This window comes from Peromyscus leucopus, chromosome 16_21, assembly GCF_004664715.2.
Source record: "Peromyscus leucopus breed LL Stock chromosome 16_21, UCI_PerLeu_2.1, whole genome shotgun sequence".
Classification (NCBI taxonomy): Eukaryota; Metazoa; Chordata; class Mammalia; order Rodentia; family Cricetidae; genus Peromyscus; species Peromyscus leucopus.
The window spans coordinates 8742963-8759701 of record NC_051084.1 but is presented as its reverse complement, the minus strand read 5'-3'; the positions used below and the strand labels follow the sequence as shown (position 1 = coordinate 8759701).

The following is a 16739-nucleotide window of genomic DNA, read 5'->3' as shown; positions in this document are numbered from 1 at the left end:
GGAAGGGTGAGATTTTAGCTCTGAGCTCTGACCTCTTGGCTTTCTCTTTTACATTGTTTCTGTGTTTCTTATTTAATAAGATGGTTGGTTACATCAACACCTGACTGTAGACAGATGACAGTAGTTAGGGCTCAGAAAAAAAGAAGAGAGAGAAAGTTCAACCTTGGTTAAGATTTCTGAGCATTCCAAGGCGGTATTTGGTTGTTCCTGTGTCACTGGGCATGGGATTATATGACTCTGGCTTCAGTAAGCTCCAAGATGAAAGACAGGAAAAACATACACAAAACAAAAACCAGTAACTGATACAAAAGGTGTTTTATTTATTTTGTGGAGCTACTGAATCAGGATCACTGAGAGATTCTATAGAAGATACAGTTTGAAAGATGCCAAAAACAAAATTCAAATCGGAGAATTCCGAGGGTCTGTGAGCTGTGAGGGGGGAACAGCCTCAGGTCCAAGAGAAAAGATGGAGGACACTTGGGGAAGACAACATGATGAACTGGATCAGAAAAGACACTGTGCCAAGTCATCCAGGACACCACTTCTGCTCTGGAGAGGGCCACACACCTACAACAAAACAGACAGGAGAGGGGTGTGTTCCAGAGCCTCCCGAGTGTGATCACAGCAGTGCACAATCCTCCAACAACGTTCCAACCACGTTTTCATCAGCATCCCCTCCCCTTGCTTCCCCTGTGTGGTGACTTCGGCTCCCACAAACACAAACCCTTACCTTCCTTTCCAGGGTGTGGCTCACAAAGGCCCTGGGTGTCTTGAGGGGCCACCTGATCGCAGGCCTTGAATGATGAAGACGGTGCCCACCACGATGCCCACGATGCCCACGGACAACCCCAGGGCGCAGACCACAGTCTCCGTCAGCTCTGACATGGGCGCTGGAACCTCGGGTTCTGGGAAAGTGAAGTGTCTGAGTCAGAAGGGAGTGTGTTCATGTATGTGTGTGTAAGAGGGCCTGTGTAAGGACGGAAGTCAATTCACAGAGATTTTAGGGCTGGGCTTATGGGAGAACATGAAGTCTACCATTAGAAACTCTATAAGAGTGGAAATGAGTTTGGTCACCAGAGCCAGAAGACAGGCTGTTCTAGAGACAGAGGACAAGAAAGTGCAGAGGTGGGTGGAGCTCACACACACCCCAGTGTTTCAGCACCGGCTCCTCCAGGCCCCAGTGCTCCACCTTGCAGTCATAGACATCATCCTCAGAAGGGATGAAGGTGAGGTAAACCATCTTGTGGAAGGAATAGTCACTGTTGGTGAGGAAGCTGGTCTCATAGACACCTTCTGTGACTGACTTGCTATTTCTCAACCATGTGACGTTGACCACAGGAGGAAAGATCTTGTCCACAAAGCAGATGAGGGTGTTGGGCTGACCCAGAAGCACAGGGGACTTGGGGAAGACAGTCACCTCAGGAACCTCTGGAAAAGAAACAGCCTGGATGTGAGTGGTTGATGAGAGTTTCTCTCCCTGATGTTCTGCATTGTCTGGTGAGGGAACCCCCTCAACAAGACTTGAATATATGATGGTCAAAGAGCCTGAGCATCCCTCCTGCTTGGAGCTGATGTGTACTGCATCAACTTTATCCCCATGTCCTTCAGATGTCTGTCAGAGCCTCTTTGAAATATTCAAGGAAAGATTCCAAGGGTGCATTGTGGGAACAAAGAGTTTTATATTACATGGACTATGTGATTTGTAAGAAGAGAGGATGAGGGTGATGAGATCTGGGCATGCCTTGGAAAGGAGAGGGCTTTTTGTTGTTGTTGCTGTTGTTTTTAATTTTATTGATTCTTTGTGGATTTCACATCATGCATCCCACTTATCTCCCTGTCCCCTTGCATCCACCCTCTGCCCTTGAAACCTCCTCCCCCCAAAGACAAAACTAAATTAAAAAGAAAACCCAAAACCAAACAAAACAAAGAAACAAAACAACAACAAAGAAGAATCATGTCATGGAAACTGTACTGTGGCCTGGTGAGTCACACAGTTTACCCTTTAGTCCATTCATCTTTACTTGTAAGTGTTCATTACCATGAGTCATTGGTCTGGCTTGAGGCCTCTGGCTTCTGTTATACCACCTGTAATGGGCTTTCACTGGGGCTCCTCTTGGATATCCTGTTGTCCTGTGTCATGGAGATCCTGCTGTTTTAGATCTGTAGATTCGTCCCCTTCACATGCTCCAGCAGTTTACAGATGAGGTGGAAGTTGAAGTGGGCCAACTCATAGCCCAGGTTCTGAGCCTGGGTGGTAGCTGGGTTGGTCAGATTGCCAGCTTTCCCTCATTGTCACTATCCAGGTGAGCTCTCCAATACTGCCTCAGCTAGCTCACCCAGTGCAGCCTGCAGCAAGGAGCGGAACCAGTTCTCCTGCTCTCAGGCCCTCAGATCTGGGTTCCCCTCACTTGTATTGCCAGGGCCAGCTCTGCTATTTTGCCCAGGTAAAGTGCAGGGTCCTCTCGCCCAATTGCTGTAGGGGGCTATGAGTGGGGAAGCAGGGTCAACTCTCCCACTGTCACATCCTCAGAGCTGGTTCACCTGCCTCCTGACAACAGGGTCAGTTCTAGTGTGCTGCCCATGAGGGGTGAAAGGTCCCCTGTCCTGTGTACTGTAGCTGGTGTAGGGCAGGGCTAGTTCTCTTACTCAGGTGACCCCAGGGCCAGCTCTCTCACCTGCAGCAGGTGGTAATGGGTGAGGGGGGAGGGCATCTTTCCCTCACCCATGCCACCACATGGCAGATGAAGGAGTGCAGGGTCAGCTCTCCTGCTCTTATGCCCTCAGGGTTGGCTCATCTGTGTCCCCAACCACAGGGTCAACTCTAGTGTGCTTCCCAGGTGAGGTTCATGCCTATGGTGAGGAGTGGAATTATCTTTCTTGAGTTGGTGGGGGAAGGTGGAGGGATGAGCTCTCCCTTGAGGGGTAGGGCCAGCTTGCCTGCCTGCTGCAATATCCAGCAAAGGGCAGGACTAATCATTCCAGGCCTAGTGAAGGGCAGGGCTGGTTCTACACAGCATGGTTCCAATGATCCCCGTGCTAACACCAGCCATGAACATCACCACAGACTCCAGCTGCAGCAGGACCATGGACCTAGACTTGGCCCTAAGCAGCTGCCCATGCCCAGATGTCTCCATGGCTCCAGGTGACAGCCACCCAGATCAGCATGGCCCCAGGCATGACATAGTTCTCAGATACTGACATAGTCCAAGGTAGCCAATTAGACCTTGGTCCTCTATATGGCCCTCGGTGACAACAGGAGCCCTGGATATCAATTCAGATATTGCTACTGTAGGGCCAAGGACCCAGATATGGCCCTTTGCAGCAATCCTGGCCCGGATGATACAATGGCTCCGGGTGACAGTGCAGGCCATTCAGATTAGGATGTCCCTGATGGCATCATGGTCCTCAGATGTCCTCATAGCTACAGATTGTAACCCAGACTCTGGGCATCTATGTGTCCTTCAGTGGCAACATGGGCCATGAACATCAATACAGACTCTGGCTGTGGCAGCACCACAGGCCTAGTCATGGTCCTAGGCAGCAGCCCAGGCCTAGATGTCACCAAGGTACCAGATGGCAACCCAGGCTATCCGGATCCACATGGCCCCTGCAGCAGCATGTCCCTTAGATACCAATGTGGCCCCAGGTGGCAGCCTAGATTCCTGACATCAGCACAGTCTTCAGTGGTCTCAGGAGCCACAGACATCAACACAGACCCTGGATGCAACAGGATCATGGACCCAGACATGGCCCTTGGCTGAGGCCTTGCTCCAGATGATATCATGGCCCCAGTAAACAGCACTGGCCACCCAAATAAGCCTGGCACCAGCAGGAGAGCAGCCTTTAGACATCAACATGGCCACAGGTTATAGCCCAGACCCTGGGCATCCATGTGGGCACTGGGCAAAACATGAGCCAGAGACATCAACACAGACCCCGGCTGCAGCAGGACCAGGGACCCAGACATGGTCCTCAGCAACATCCCAGATCATCACCATAGCCCCTCGGTGGCCACACAGGCCCCCCAGATTGGGATGGCACCTATGGCAGCATAGCCCTTGGACACCAACATGGCCCCACCACAAGCCTCTGTACAGCCACTAGTGATGACAAGGAGCCACGGACCTCAACTCAAGCTCCCTCAGCTGCTCAAGGGCCCTGAATCAAGACCCAGCTCTTGGTCATAGCCCAGGCCAAGGTATCTTTCTGGACTCAGTGGCCAGCTGACCATTCATGTCAGCCCATTGCTCATCACCCTCACTTCTCCAGATCCGCCTCTCTCCCCAGCCCACAAGCCATTCCACCTCCCCCTCTCTTCCACCTGCCCACCTTGCACTCTCTCACCACAATGGTGCCTGACTGCCCAGTGCCAGGGCTCTTGGTTGGTTAAATACTGTCCTCCCTAGTCATAAGGGATGGTGTGGAGTGGTTGCCTTTCCTAAATGAAAGGATTTTATAGAGCAGTGTGTCATATTCCCCACCAGGGAAAGGAGGGGGAACAAGGAGCTGAGCACCTACCATTGGTAGCTGGGGTATAATTGGATCTCTTGATCAAATTGTCCAAGTTGTGTTTTGCTGTAGCTGTCTCTTGCAGTCCACCTTGTGGGTCGAAGTTCAACAGTTGGCCAAACTCAGGAATACTCCAGACTGTCTCCTTCTTATCCAAGTCCACATAGAACTCCTCATCGCCATCAAATTCAAATGTGTACTGGCCATTGGGTCCATAAGACTGATAGACATTTATACCATATGAACCAATGTGGTCGGCTGGTGAATGGAGATGGATAACCAAAAAAAAAAAAAAAAAAAAAAAAAAAAGGAAAACAGAAAGAAAAAAGAATGTTATTGCCGGGCGGTGGTGGCGCATGCCTTTAATCCCAGCACTCGGGAGGCAGAGGCAGGCGGATCTCTGTGAGTTTGAGGCCAGCCTGGTCTCCAAAGTGAGTTCCAAGAAAAGTGCAAAGCTACACGGAGAAACCCTGTCTCCAAAAAAACCAAAAAAAAAAAAAAAAAAAAAAAGAATGTTATTAAATAAATTGATAGAAAACACTTTTTAAAAATACCATGAGCTTCATTTTTGGTACATTTCCATCACCTGCTTCTTCCACCCCTCTCAGTGTTGGCTACAGTCCAGTCTTTCCCTCTATGACACATGCTACAGGATGGCAGAATGTCATGTGTGTGATTTCTGCTGTCCTGACTCCATCAGTATCTGGTACATGATGGCCTAAGCCAAGGAGCTCACAATTGAATGAAAGAGGAAAGCGTCCTTCCAAAGAGTCAGTCAGTCTGCTTGCTTCTCTTCTTAGGTTTTGTCTCATTGATCTTTCATCATTAATAACACATCTGTTACATTTCATTTTTCTTCTAAAGAAGGACACTTTCCACACAGGGATCCCTTATCATTTTTTTAACAAAAGCATATAGAATCCTATAGAAAGAGAACAATGATATCATTACAAAATATGTGGAAACTGCTATGTCTAAAGTTCCTGCATTGTTAACTGTGGGGACCTACAGAACAGTTTTCTGATGTCTTCTGGAATAAAAGAAATGGAGACTTTATTAGATTTTACTCTTCTGTCAATCCTTACCTCTCCCCATGCCCCAAAATCAACCCTGACATTCACTTGCAGATTCATGGTGAGTTAAAGCTTTTTCCTTAAACAGTGAGTGTGTGTGAGATGCCATAGCAAATGGCCACCAGTGCAGATGGTCCCACCCAGAGGATGCCAAATAGACACCATTGTGAAGGCATAGATTTTAGCATTTAGTTTTTTATCGTTTATTCCTTCGTCATTTATTGAGTTTCAGCAAATGTCAGACATGGTGCTAACTGGCCAGCCAGGCCTGGTCTCTGCAGTCACCACATTTGCTGAATGCTAGGAGAGGTTGTCAGTAGACAGAGTACATGTAATGTGCTGTGAGCAGCTGTGGACAAGTTACCATCAGGTGTTCTGCACAAGCAACTGCCAATCAAAACTAACTATACCATCCTCTCATGGTCCTGCTGTCTGCAGGCACCTCATCCTCTCAGGGTCCTGCTGTCTGCAGGCACCTCATCCTCTCAGGGTCCTGCTGTCTGCAGGGACCTCATCCTCTCAGGGTCCTGCCGTCTGCAGGGACCTCATTTTCTTAGGGTTCTGCTATCTGTAGGGGCCTCATCCTTTCAGGGTCTTGCTATCTGCTGGGGTCTCTTTTTCTCACTGAAATGAAGGTTGCTGTTATTTTTCAATTTGCTGAAACCCTCCTCTCCTCTGAAGGTTTACTGTTGTGGAATACTAATTTAAGATGCCTTGGATTTTTTTTACCTTGCATGCTTAAGGCACCTGATTGGTATAATAAAAAGTTAAGCATCTAATAGCTGTGCAGGAGGTATAGGAGGGACTTCTGAACAGCAAGAGTAAGGAGGAGGAGGAATCTAGGCTCTGGAGACAGACATACAGAGGGAGAGATGGACAGACAGAGATGTCTGGGGTCACCCAGACAGACAGACATGGAGGAAGAAAGAAAACAGCACATACAAAATGAAAGAGATGTAAAAAACCCAAGGAAAAATGTAGATAAAAAGAAACAGATTAATTTAAGTTAAAAGAGCTAGCTGTAAATAAGCACAAGCTAGGGCTGAACAGAGAAGGACTCAGCTACAGTTTATCCTCAGTTTTAATTAATAGGCTTTCAACCACATTATGACCCCCAACTCCTCTGTCTCTCTATCCACATTTGACTGCTCCTCCGGCTATTCCCTTCCCAGTGTGGCCATCTTGGCTGGTATTATTAGCTCCCCACACACGCACACAAACCACACCTTCTCCTCAAAGCTTTCTTATCCATTAAAAATCATCTTCTTGATTTCTTCTCCAAATGTAGATGTACACAGCATTCACTTCAGCAGATTCTTGTCCTGGGCCACAAGTGTTGCTGAGGATACTGTAATGCCCCCTGCCACTACAGTTTTGGCCTTAGCTGGGGCCACTGTCCTCGGTAATGGTCTTTCTGCTTCATGACCTTCTTCATCCATCACGAGTCTGCACACTTCCCAGGAGCAGGACACTTCCTAGGGGCAGGACACTTCCTAGGGGCAGAATACTTCCTAGGGGCAGGACACTTCCTAGAGGCAGACAGTAGTATATATATATATATATATATATATATATATATATATATATATATATCAGTACCCACAACTTAGCTGAGCAGGTGCCTTACAAGGGAAGCATCGAATAATTATTGATATTTTTGAGGCCCATGGAGACTCTGGAAATGACCGAGAGGTGGCAGAACCATGTGAAGTCAGGGTCAGCAATGAGCCAGGATGCATCAGGACCTGTGCACTCCATACATTTAGTTCTGGGGCCCTTTCTTGATGAAAATATTGAAAGTCATATTTTATATATAAGACAATTGTAATATAGGCTGAGTTAAAATCAAAACATTTTCTTAGATCTCGAAACTTCACTTTTTTTTCTTCTAAACTCAAAAAATGTGGCGGCGGCGGCGGGGGGGGAATATTTTCACACAGCCCCCCAGTTCTGTGGTTCCTTGGAACGGTGCCCACTGTGCCTGCTCACACCTGGTTGGGGCACTCTAGTGTGGCAGTGAAGAAAGAGACTGGGGACAAAAGAGCCAAGCTCCCTGGAGAAGCAGGTGAGACGTCCACCTCCCCACGGAACTAGAGTGAGAGCAGCCTTGATTCAAAAGGTCCCTCCATCCCTTTCACTTCCTGTTTCAAACATTGGACTTTTCAACCAACGTTTTACAAAGCTGCTACTAACATCTGTAAAATGGCTCGGAGTTAAGAGAGAGGGAAAAGAATTACACAGAGAGTGCAGAGAGGGGGCAACACAGGCAGCTGGACTACAGGCTCCTGTATCTTGTGCTTGCCTGTGTTGCTGTTACAGAACTTCATTTATATGGGATGTAGGACAGGCCTATCTATTCCTTACTTTATTACAAAAATATGAACCAATATTTGAAATGAGAACAAGGAAGAAAATTTGACATTTAAAGGCATTTAGTAATGTTTTAAGCAGTAAAAGTCTCACTGTGTAGCCCAGGCTGTCCTTGAACATCTTCCTGCTTCTGCACCTAAGCACTGGAGTTCCCGGCATGCACTGCCAGGCCCAGCCTGTTTTTCACTATTTTTAAAGCACATCTACGTATTTGTTTGTCTTGGTCACTTGTGAGGTGACACATGAGGAAACCAAGATTCTGGAGGACTGTCCTGTAAAATGGTGGCCCCTTCTCTCACTTCCCACCAGGGCCAGTTCCTAGCGTGAAGAGTATAAACCCCAACACGAGAGAAGCGTTTTCCGTACATTTGTATACGTGATTCACGGAACTGTTTTCCCTAGGATACACTACAGGAGATGGGTACGAAGGGCTTCGACACTCTCATGGAAATTTGAGAGTTCGTGGATTTTTAAAATGAAAAATCATCCTTTCGTGGAAACACCCCCATTCTTGAGACACCCCAGCCTATCACAGAGCCCTCCACACTGTCCTCACTGGACCCACTATCAGGATCATAGCTTGATGAGCACAGCTCGCCAACCAGAGCCTCCTGAAGATGGGGTCACAGAGTTCTTAGACCGCCCAATACTGAGAATTCGTATCTCAGCTGATTCGTGTCTCCCTCTTCTCTCTTCCCATTTCCCGGCTCCAGGCGTCCCTCAGCCTGGCCACTCACCCTTAATGTCGTCGTCACCTCCGCAGGGGCTGAGCGCGGTGGTCAGGGCGAGGATCCCCAGAACCAGAGCTCTGCTGGGCGTCATCCTCTTCCCTGGTGGTCTCACAGCTGCTGCTCTGAGTCCTCAAGAGATTGTGAGGATCAAGCCAAGGTCTGACGCCAACCCAAACCCGCCACACCCAATCAGAAAATTCCATCGTGGTGACGTCACAGTTGCCAGGTGCAGAGTTTGTACTGAGAGGCCTGGAAGAGGCCAGGGAAACCCCCTGACCTGCTGCAGCCTCTGCTCCTAGAGGACCTGAGGGAACTCCCTGGGAAGGAGGGAGGTTCCACTCCAGACTCTTTCTCCTGTGCATGTGTGTGCGGCTGGCAAGAGAGGAGGGAATTTCTGAAAAGCCTCATGGATAGGTGAACTCTTCGATAATAATGACGTTCTTGAGAATTTTCTGGGCTGTATGGTCCAGGAGGTCTCCCCTGAATTTATTCCTTTCTTGTGACTTCCCCAACCGCAACATCCAGCCACTTACTCAGGCTCATATACATGCGTTAGCTGTTGTTTCTTTTATTTCTTTTCACTGTGTGTACAGAACACTTGAGATTGTGAGTCGACACCTCCCCAAGGGTCCCCACAGACGGTGGACAGTCAATGCCTTTGATCTTCCTACTGTGTAAACTCGGGTGGGGAGGCTCTTTGCTCCAGATCAGAATCCCTGGTGTTTCCAGTCGGAATGCAAAGGTTTTGGGACCCTCGGTCGCCATCAGGACTGCACTGAGTTTTATCCAGATGTCCCCCTTCTTTTCAGTAAATTTCGTGCTCTGTGTGTTGATGCGCCGACCACGTCTAAAGGAAGTTCAGGGGCACTGAACACACAAACAAGTCCGTCCAGTTCAATTACTTTTAAAACATGTTTTAATGTAAGAATGTTTAATCAAATATTGAAAGGCATTCTTGTAACTTAGAAAGTATCTTTCTTCCACAAACTACTAGGTTTCCCAAATTTGTTAACTTTTTATGTGAATATTTCAGATAATGTGAGGGACTGAGAATTAAGTCAAGGCAACCATGAGGGGTTATTTATATACATATTCTTTATAGAAGACAGTTTTCTGAATTTTGTGGAGGCCACAAGCTCTTGATCATTTAGGACCAGCTATTCTGTCCTTGTTAGAGTGTGTGAGCCTAGATCTTCACAGAGGTAGAGACTGTGGAGGCGGGAGACAGGGCAGCCCAGCGCCTGCCTGGGTCCAGTGAACTAGGTGCTGATTCAGCCTTAGTCGCACTGTGGACTTGGCTCCTCCTGGGCAAATTTATTAAGTAAATAATAGAGTTTTCCTACTTGTCCCCACTTGTTGATGGAATGAGAGAAAATTCCCTTTAGATTACGTAGGGACCAGTTTTGAGTGTCTGGATTACAGCCCCCTGTTATTCAACCAAACGCCCATCCAGGTGACTGTGAAGGTATTCCATGGGTATTCCATGATTAATTCTGTAACCAGTTGTTTTAAGTATGAGAGATGACCCTGGACAATCAGGCTGAGTTGGCCAGAGCTGGGAAGAGTGAGAACTGAGACTTGACTGAGGAGGGAGAGTCACTGTGGCCTCCGCCCTGCTGAAGACCACCTGCCCAGGGGTCCTCAGAAATGCTAGTTCACCTCCACATCTGTGTAAGCAAATTTCTTGCAATAGTTTTCCTGGTATATATCCTCACGGGCTTTACTTCCTTGATTCCAACAGGTTGATATCCAGAGAAGCCCTGTGTTTCCTGCTGGTGAGCTTTCTCTTTCCTTTCTCTGCTGATTGTTGTCTGGAGGTGTTAACAGACCTTATTAGATGTTGTATGACTTCCTGCAGAGACCTGAACAAATGTCTGTTCACCCAACAGGACACAGACATCACACTAATGAGATGACTCCACCCAGGTCAAGCTTGGTGAAGCAGCAAGTTTGTTGGAATTACTGACAGGATCACAAGAATTACTTACAGGCGCGTGGTGACCCAGAGGCAGCTACACACACACACACACACACACACACACACACACACACACACACACATACACACACCATCCCAGCATGGGCAATGTTCATGAAAACTGCATCCATGAAGTCCCCTACACAATTTGCCTGCAGCTGCATAGGAGAGCACCCTGTGGAGAAAAGAGGGACGAGCAAACCAAGATAAGTTCTTACTGAGGAGCTCTACTCAGCAATAGACAGGAAAAACTACAGACAGAAATCCAAAGCAGAGATGAGGGTTGGAGGGACAGCTCGGCCTTAGAGAAGAACACTGGCTGCTCTTACTGATGCTGGGAATTCAGATCCCAGCACCCACATGTTGCGGCTCACAACCACCTGAAATTCCTGCTGCATGGGATCTGATGCGCTTTTCTACCACTGGGGGCACAGCACACACACATGTGGAAAAGCAGGCACACACACATACAAATAAATAAATGTAAAAATAAATAAAAATAAAAGCAAAGATGAGCACACACAAAAGAAAAGAAGGCAGGTCCAGGAAGACATGCCATGAGGCCAGAGAGATGGCTCTGGGGTTGAGAGCACTGACTTCTGCTGCGGAGGACATGGGCCTTCCCAGCAACCACAGGGGGACCACAACTGACTGAAACTCTAGTTCCAGGGGACCTTCTGGCCACCCTTGGCACCATAATGTGTGTGGTGCACATGAACTCATGCAGGCACACACACACATATACATGAATAAAAACAGTAAATGAATCTTTTAAAGAGAATATATGCTCTGTGATTCCTTTTATTAGAAATCTTAGAGCAGGCACACTAATTCTATAATGTAAATTGGGATAGTGGTCAGATGTGGTAAGTCCACGGTGAACTCTGTGTGAAGTTCGTGAAGCATATTTCTCTATTTTAACCGTTGTTTTTATTTTTAATTATGTATATTTGTGTGTCTCTGTATGTGGATATGTGTGTGCATGTGGATACCCGTGAAGTCCAGAAGAGACATTGGACTCCCTGGATCTGGAGTTACAGGCAATTGTGAGACACCCAATGAGAGTTCTGGAAACTGAACTCAGGTCTTCTGAAAGAACAGTCAGTGCTCTTAACCCCCGAGCCCTCTCTCCAGCCTCTGCATCTCTTTTAAAATAAATTGTCACTGGAGCACATTCCTCATACATAGTATTAGGTTTTGTCAATACACTTTAATACAAGTGTGTCATGTACCTTGACAATGTTCCCCCACTGTTCCCATTTTCCTCCTCTGTTATTCCCAAACATTCCCCTAGACATTATCACTTCTATCTGTCCCACACACATATAATTTTTATATGTATCTAGAAAACCATATCTTGATAGAGGTATGAGTATAATTATTTGTCAAAATTTATTGGATATTATTCTTAAGACCTGTACAAATGTTATCGATATAATAAAAAGTTCACACAGTTGCATAAAACTAGGTCTAGTTCACAAACCATACAATGAGAAAATTATAACATTTGAAAGTTTTTCCTGCATTTGCTTTTCTTTGATCTCTGTATATCGGAGACATGTGAGGTTTATTTATCAGGTTTACTGCATAAAGAAGGATGACCAGCTGGGTGGTAGTGATGCTCACCTTTAATCCCAGCAGAGACAGAGGATCTCTGTGAGTTCAAGGCCAGCCTGTTCTACAGAGTGAGTTCCAGGACAGCCAGGGTTACACAGAGAATCCCTGTCTCAAAACAAAAACAAAAACAAACAAAACAAAAAGAGCCAAACCTTTAAGGTCCTTCAGCCAAGCATGGGTTATGATTCCCATGTTTGATTTATTTGGGGTCTGAGGACACAGCAAAAATAAGACAAAGCAATAACCTCACTAGGCTGGCCTCAAACGTGAAATCTCCTGCTTCAGCCTCTGAAATGTGGAATCACAGGCTTTCTAGAGCCGCCACGCCTGACTCTGCAGCTGAGGTTTCAATGGATGACGCAGTGCTGGCATTTCGCTGGTTTGTTGAAGGCAGGCATGACTGTGGGGATTGATATAATTAGTTATTTTATACATAATTTAAGGCCTATTTATCATCCCTACTGGTTTTCAGATTTAAGCTGTTGATTTTGGAATTTCATTTATTTGATTCATATCTTATTTCTTTCCCAGACCCTGGGCCAGGGCTTCAGCTCTCCATGTTTTGCTATATGTTTCCTATTTGCCAGCTTTTGCTGACTTTGGGACATGGCTGCCTTTGTCTGTACAGTGGCCCTGTTTCTGTGAGTGCCAATAGCTTGTTCTTCCAGAGACAAGTGATGTCACAGCCCACATCTGCTCCTCACTGGCTGAAGAGAATGCGTCCAATGCCTGCTGGTTTCACTTCAGCACAACTTAGGCTGAGGCTCCTGGCAGTGAATCTGGGTTAGCTTCTGCTTCCTTGGTAGGGATGATGCACTGGTTGGGGAGTGAGGGGTAGAGAGCAGAGGGCCCAGATACACAGCAAAGCCACTCAGTTGTCCTGAACCTGTCCTTAGAATAAATTCTTTATTACAGAGCTATAATTATTACCACTGTTATAGACAATATAAAACAAATGAAAAAAAGTCTCCATATAAGAACAATAAAAATAATCAGAACTCTGGGAAAATTAAGCAACATGGTAGTGGGGAAGGCTATTTATTTCACAGAATCACTCTAGTCTTAGATTGCGTGCGTGCGTGCGCGTGCGTGCGTGCGTGCGTGCGTGCGTGTACTCCCTTTTCATATTGATTCCTAGAAAAACAGCCTCAACGTTATAAAAATTTGTGTAGATGCTGAATGCTTTAAATGTATACATATATTTATCTTTAAGAACATAGAAGCTTTCAGTCTCAAAAATTTTAGTAATACTTTAATAATTCATTATATTCATTATTAAACACATGAAGTCAGAGTTCTCTCTATGTGTTTAATATATCTTCCCTCCACTAATAACTAGATATTCTTTCTATAGTTCTTAATAATGTCTGATTTTAGCGTTGTTTGGACCTAGTTTCTGCACAGCTTGCTTGTAATGGAAGTCTGTCTAAACAGGAGTGGGGTGGCTGAGTTTGGGGGTTGGGCAGGGAGACATGGATGGGACTCAGTCGTGGGTGTCTCCTTCTGAGGGCTTTGTCTGGGACAGGGTTCTACATGAGGTGGGGTCAGCAGGAGGGTGGGCACAGGTGCTACCTTTGAGCTGTGGTCACAGTCAAGGTTTGGACCCTGGTTGGCTCACTCCCACAGGTCTGCAGTGAACGGGTGTTTGTGAACAAGAACAACTTAAGGTGACCTCTCTTCCACCATGGAAATGCAAAGGGCCTTCATTTCCATGTCTGTTCAGTCCCAGGGGGTCCAAGGACCCCCCCAGGTTAGCTCTGCTCTGCTTACTGAACTGCCAGTGAGGGGCTGGAGAGATGGCGCCATGGTTAAGAGCACTGGCTGCTCTTACAGAGGACCCTGGTTCTGTTCCCAGCACCCACATGGCAGCTCACAGCCACCTGTAACTCCAGTTCCAGGAGATTTGATGCCCTCTGCTGGCATCCTCAGGTATTGCACACATATGGTGCACAGTTAGACACAGGCAACATACCCATGTATGTTTAAAAAAAAAATGCCAAGGACAATTTCAAGAGCCATGCCATATTGCCTGCCTGAGTTAAGTTTCTGTTGTCCAGTATTGAGCCACTAACCAGAAACTTTTGACATGCCTGGACAAATCCTGAGTTATTAGAAAATAACTTAACATTTCCTTATCTTTCTGCTACAGTGACCACTAGTAACAGTGTTTTGTGGTTAGGTTGCTTGGTTGGGTTGCTTGGCAACTCAACAGTCCCCTGATCTTTTCCTAAAGAAAGTTTCCTGGTCTGCTTCTATAAAACCCACCTGAGAAAAATAAAATTTTACAGCTTGATCAGAATACTGTCTTGCTGTCAATTCTTTGTGTCTCTTGTCCCTTCATTCACCATTCCCCCTTCTAGGGTCTCTGCTGAAGATCCTGCTGGTTGGGACAAAAAAATTTTTTTTTGAACTACCAATAAGCCCACAAATCAACTGCATTGGTCTGAGTCAGATCCTCACAGTTTAAGTCAACCAGAAAGTCTGGGTTGTGTTAATGGTAGAGGTGAGAGCATGAACCCAGACGTGTCCAGGAGTTCATTTTGAAAGTGACCACACTCACCCAGAACCAAACAAAGCACAAGTGGACAGCCCTCCATTCCCACTCAGTACAGAGAATTCCAGTCTTACTTGGCTCCTGGTCCCTGAGACTTTCTTCCCAGAGACAGCAGGTTCTCCTCTGCCAAGACAGTGAGAAAACAAAGACACTGGAAGGTGACCTGCCAGCCACAATGACCACAGTGGCCAATGACATAATAATTAATAATAATTACTATGACAACAATGATGATGACTCTCTTCTCTTTCTACTCTATTAATACCTTCATGCGTCCTGTGAGGTGGAACCTTTCTGTTCTTCCCTTTTCCATTTTACCCAGGTAGCCTAAGTCTGAGTAATGCGCCAGACCAGCAGTTGTGATGCACCATGGTCCTGGGGGAATTTATTCCACACTTCCTCTCACGGGCACCACAGATGTCAAAGCATCCAGTTGATTCCTCCAGTGATGAGGTTCACAGGAACCCACCACCTACACCCGTGACTGACTTCCCTTTTCTGTGGACTCCTCACCTACAGCCACGGGCTCTTCTCTCTCTCAGCTCTGACACAGCGTTAGGTGCAGGGCTGGGGCTCCCGGTGGGTCCAGCATAGCCCAACTGCAGGCAATGTTACAGTGTTCTCATGAGTAGGCAAGGAATCAGAACAGAAATTCAGTCGGATTTGCTTGAAACTATTATGTACTTTGAGGCTAGCAACCATTTTCAGTTTCATCAAAACCCAAACAAAGGTTCTTGAGCCCAGACCATAAAAGGCAGAGTTGGGATTTGGGTCCAACCTGGGTCCAACTGGAAGTTTCTGTAGTTGGCCTGAGATGGGAACTTTCCTTCTTTGGGCAGGAAAGTATGAAAACTCCAGCAGGGCGTGATCCAGTCTCCCCTTGGGGACAATGAGTCCGTGCTCATCAGATGGGGTGGGTGTTCATGTCTGTCTCTGTGAGGAATTATACTAATGTGAAATCTGTGTGGTATCACTGTAGCACTATTTTTATCTTGTACTTCCAAGAACAAGTAGATAAAATATAGCATGAGAGTGGAAGATGAGAAGTAAAGATGGCTAAAGAACTGGACAGTGGGTTTGAGTGTTTAACCCCCCACCCTCACCTCCCACCCCCACAGTCCTGCAGCAGAGACAGAGGCAGAGATAGACACTAGCATCCAGGGTGATTCCAGCAGGTGTGACAGAAATTCTACTCCATATGCAACCGCCCTGAAGTGAGGATTCTCAAGATCACAAACCTTAGTTCCTCAGGTCCAACCAGACTCAGAATAAGGCCAGGGCAATGCCTGTCTAGGTGAAGGGGCCTGCCACCAAGCCTGGGTTCTCCTGTAGAAGGAGAGACTGACTTCTGCAAGTTGTCCTCTGACCTCCACATACATGTACACACACAATAAACAAACAAACAAATACATAAATAAATATAAACAAATATTATTTGACTTTATGGATTATATCTCCATCCAGATTAGTGATATCTTTTCACTTATGATTCATTGTTTTCCTTTTGGTAAATTGTCATTTTCACTTAATTTTGGTTATATGTATTTCCTCTGAAAATTATCCTTTGCTCCCAGGTGTTAAAGGCACTGCTCCTCTCCCTGCAGCTTTGGGTGTGTCTTCCCAGTTAGGGAGTCACCAGAGACTGCTGATGTGGCCTCTCTACTTTACCTATTAGCTGGGAAGGAAAGTAATTAAGAAAATGTCATGGTTTCCTAGGAGATCTCTTCTATTTACTCTTCCCAGGGAAATCTATGCCTCTCTCTTTGGGCCCTTCTTGTTACCTAGCTTCTCTGGGGTTGTGGATTGTAGTCTGATTATCCTTTACTTTACAGCTAATATTCACTTATGAGTGAGTACATACTATGTTTGTCTTTCTGGGTCTGGGTTACCTCATTCAGAATGATTTT

The 16739-nt window shown here is 46.3% G+C and overlaps 1 protein-coding gene across 1 annotated transcript; it reads right to left on the bottom strand.

Moving 5' to 3' along the window:
* Window positions 1-296: 296 nt before the first annotated feature.
* Window positions 297-8841, bottom strand: LOC114705823 (H-2 class II histocompatibility antigen, A-F alpha chain). Its single transcript, XM_028887941.2, has 5 exons — window positions 8690-8841; window positions 4519-4767; window positions 1147-1428; window positions 731-905; window positions 297-567 (listed from the first exon to the last, which is right to left on the bottom strand). Exons 1-4 carry the CDS (start codon window positions 8772-8774, stop codon window positions 751-753), a joined length of 771 nt encoding a protein of 256 aa, XP_028743774.1. The 5' UTR covers window positions 8775-8841; the 3' UTR covers window positions 297-567; window positions 731-750.
* Between the last annotated feature and the right edge of the window lie 7898 nt (window positions 8842-16739).

Coding starts and splice junctions, on each gene's coding strand:
- LOC114705823 (XM_028887941.2), bottom strand. CDS start 8,774: ATGACGCCCAGCAGAGCTCTGGTTCTGGGGATCCTCGCCCTGACCACC. Junction 4,768..8,689: donor AGGTGACGACGACATTAAGG/GTGAGTGGCCAG, acceptor TCCATTCACCAG/CCGACCACATTGGTTCATAT. Junction 906..1,146: donor GCCGGTGCTGAAACACTGGG/GTGTGTGTGAGC, acceptor TCACTTTCCCAG/AACCCGAGGTTCCAGCGCCC.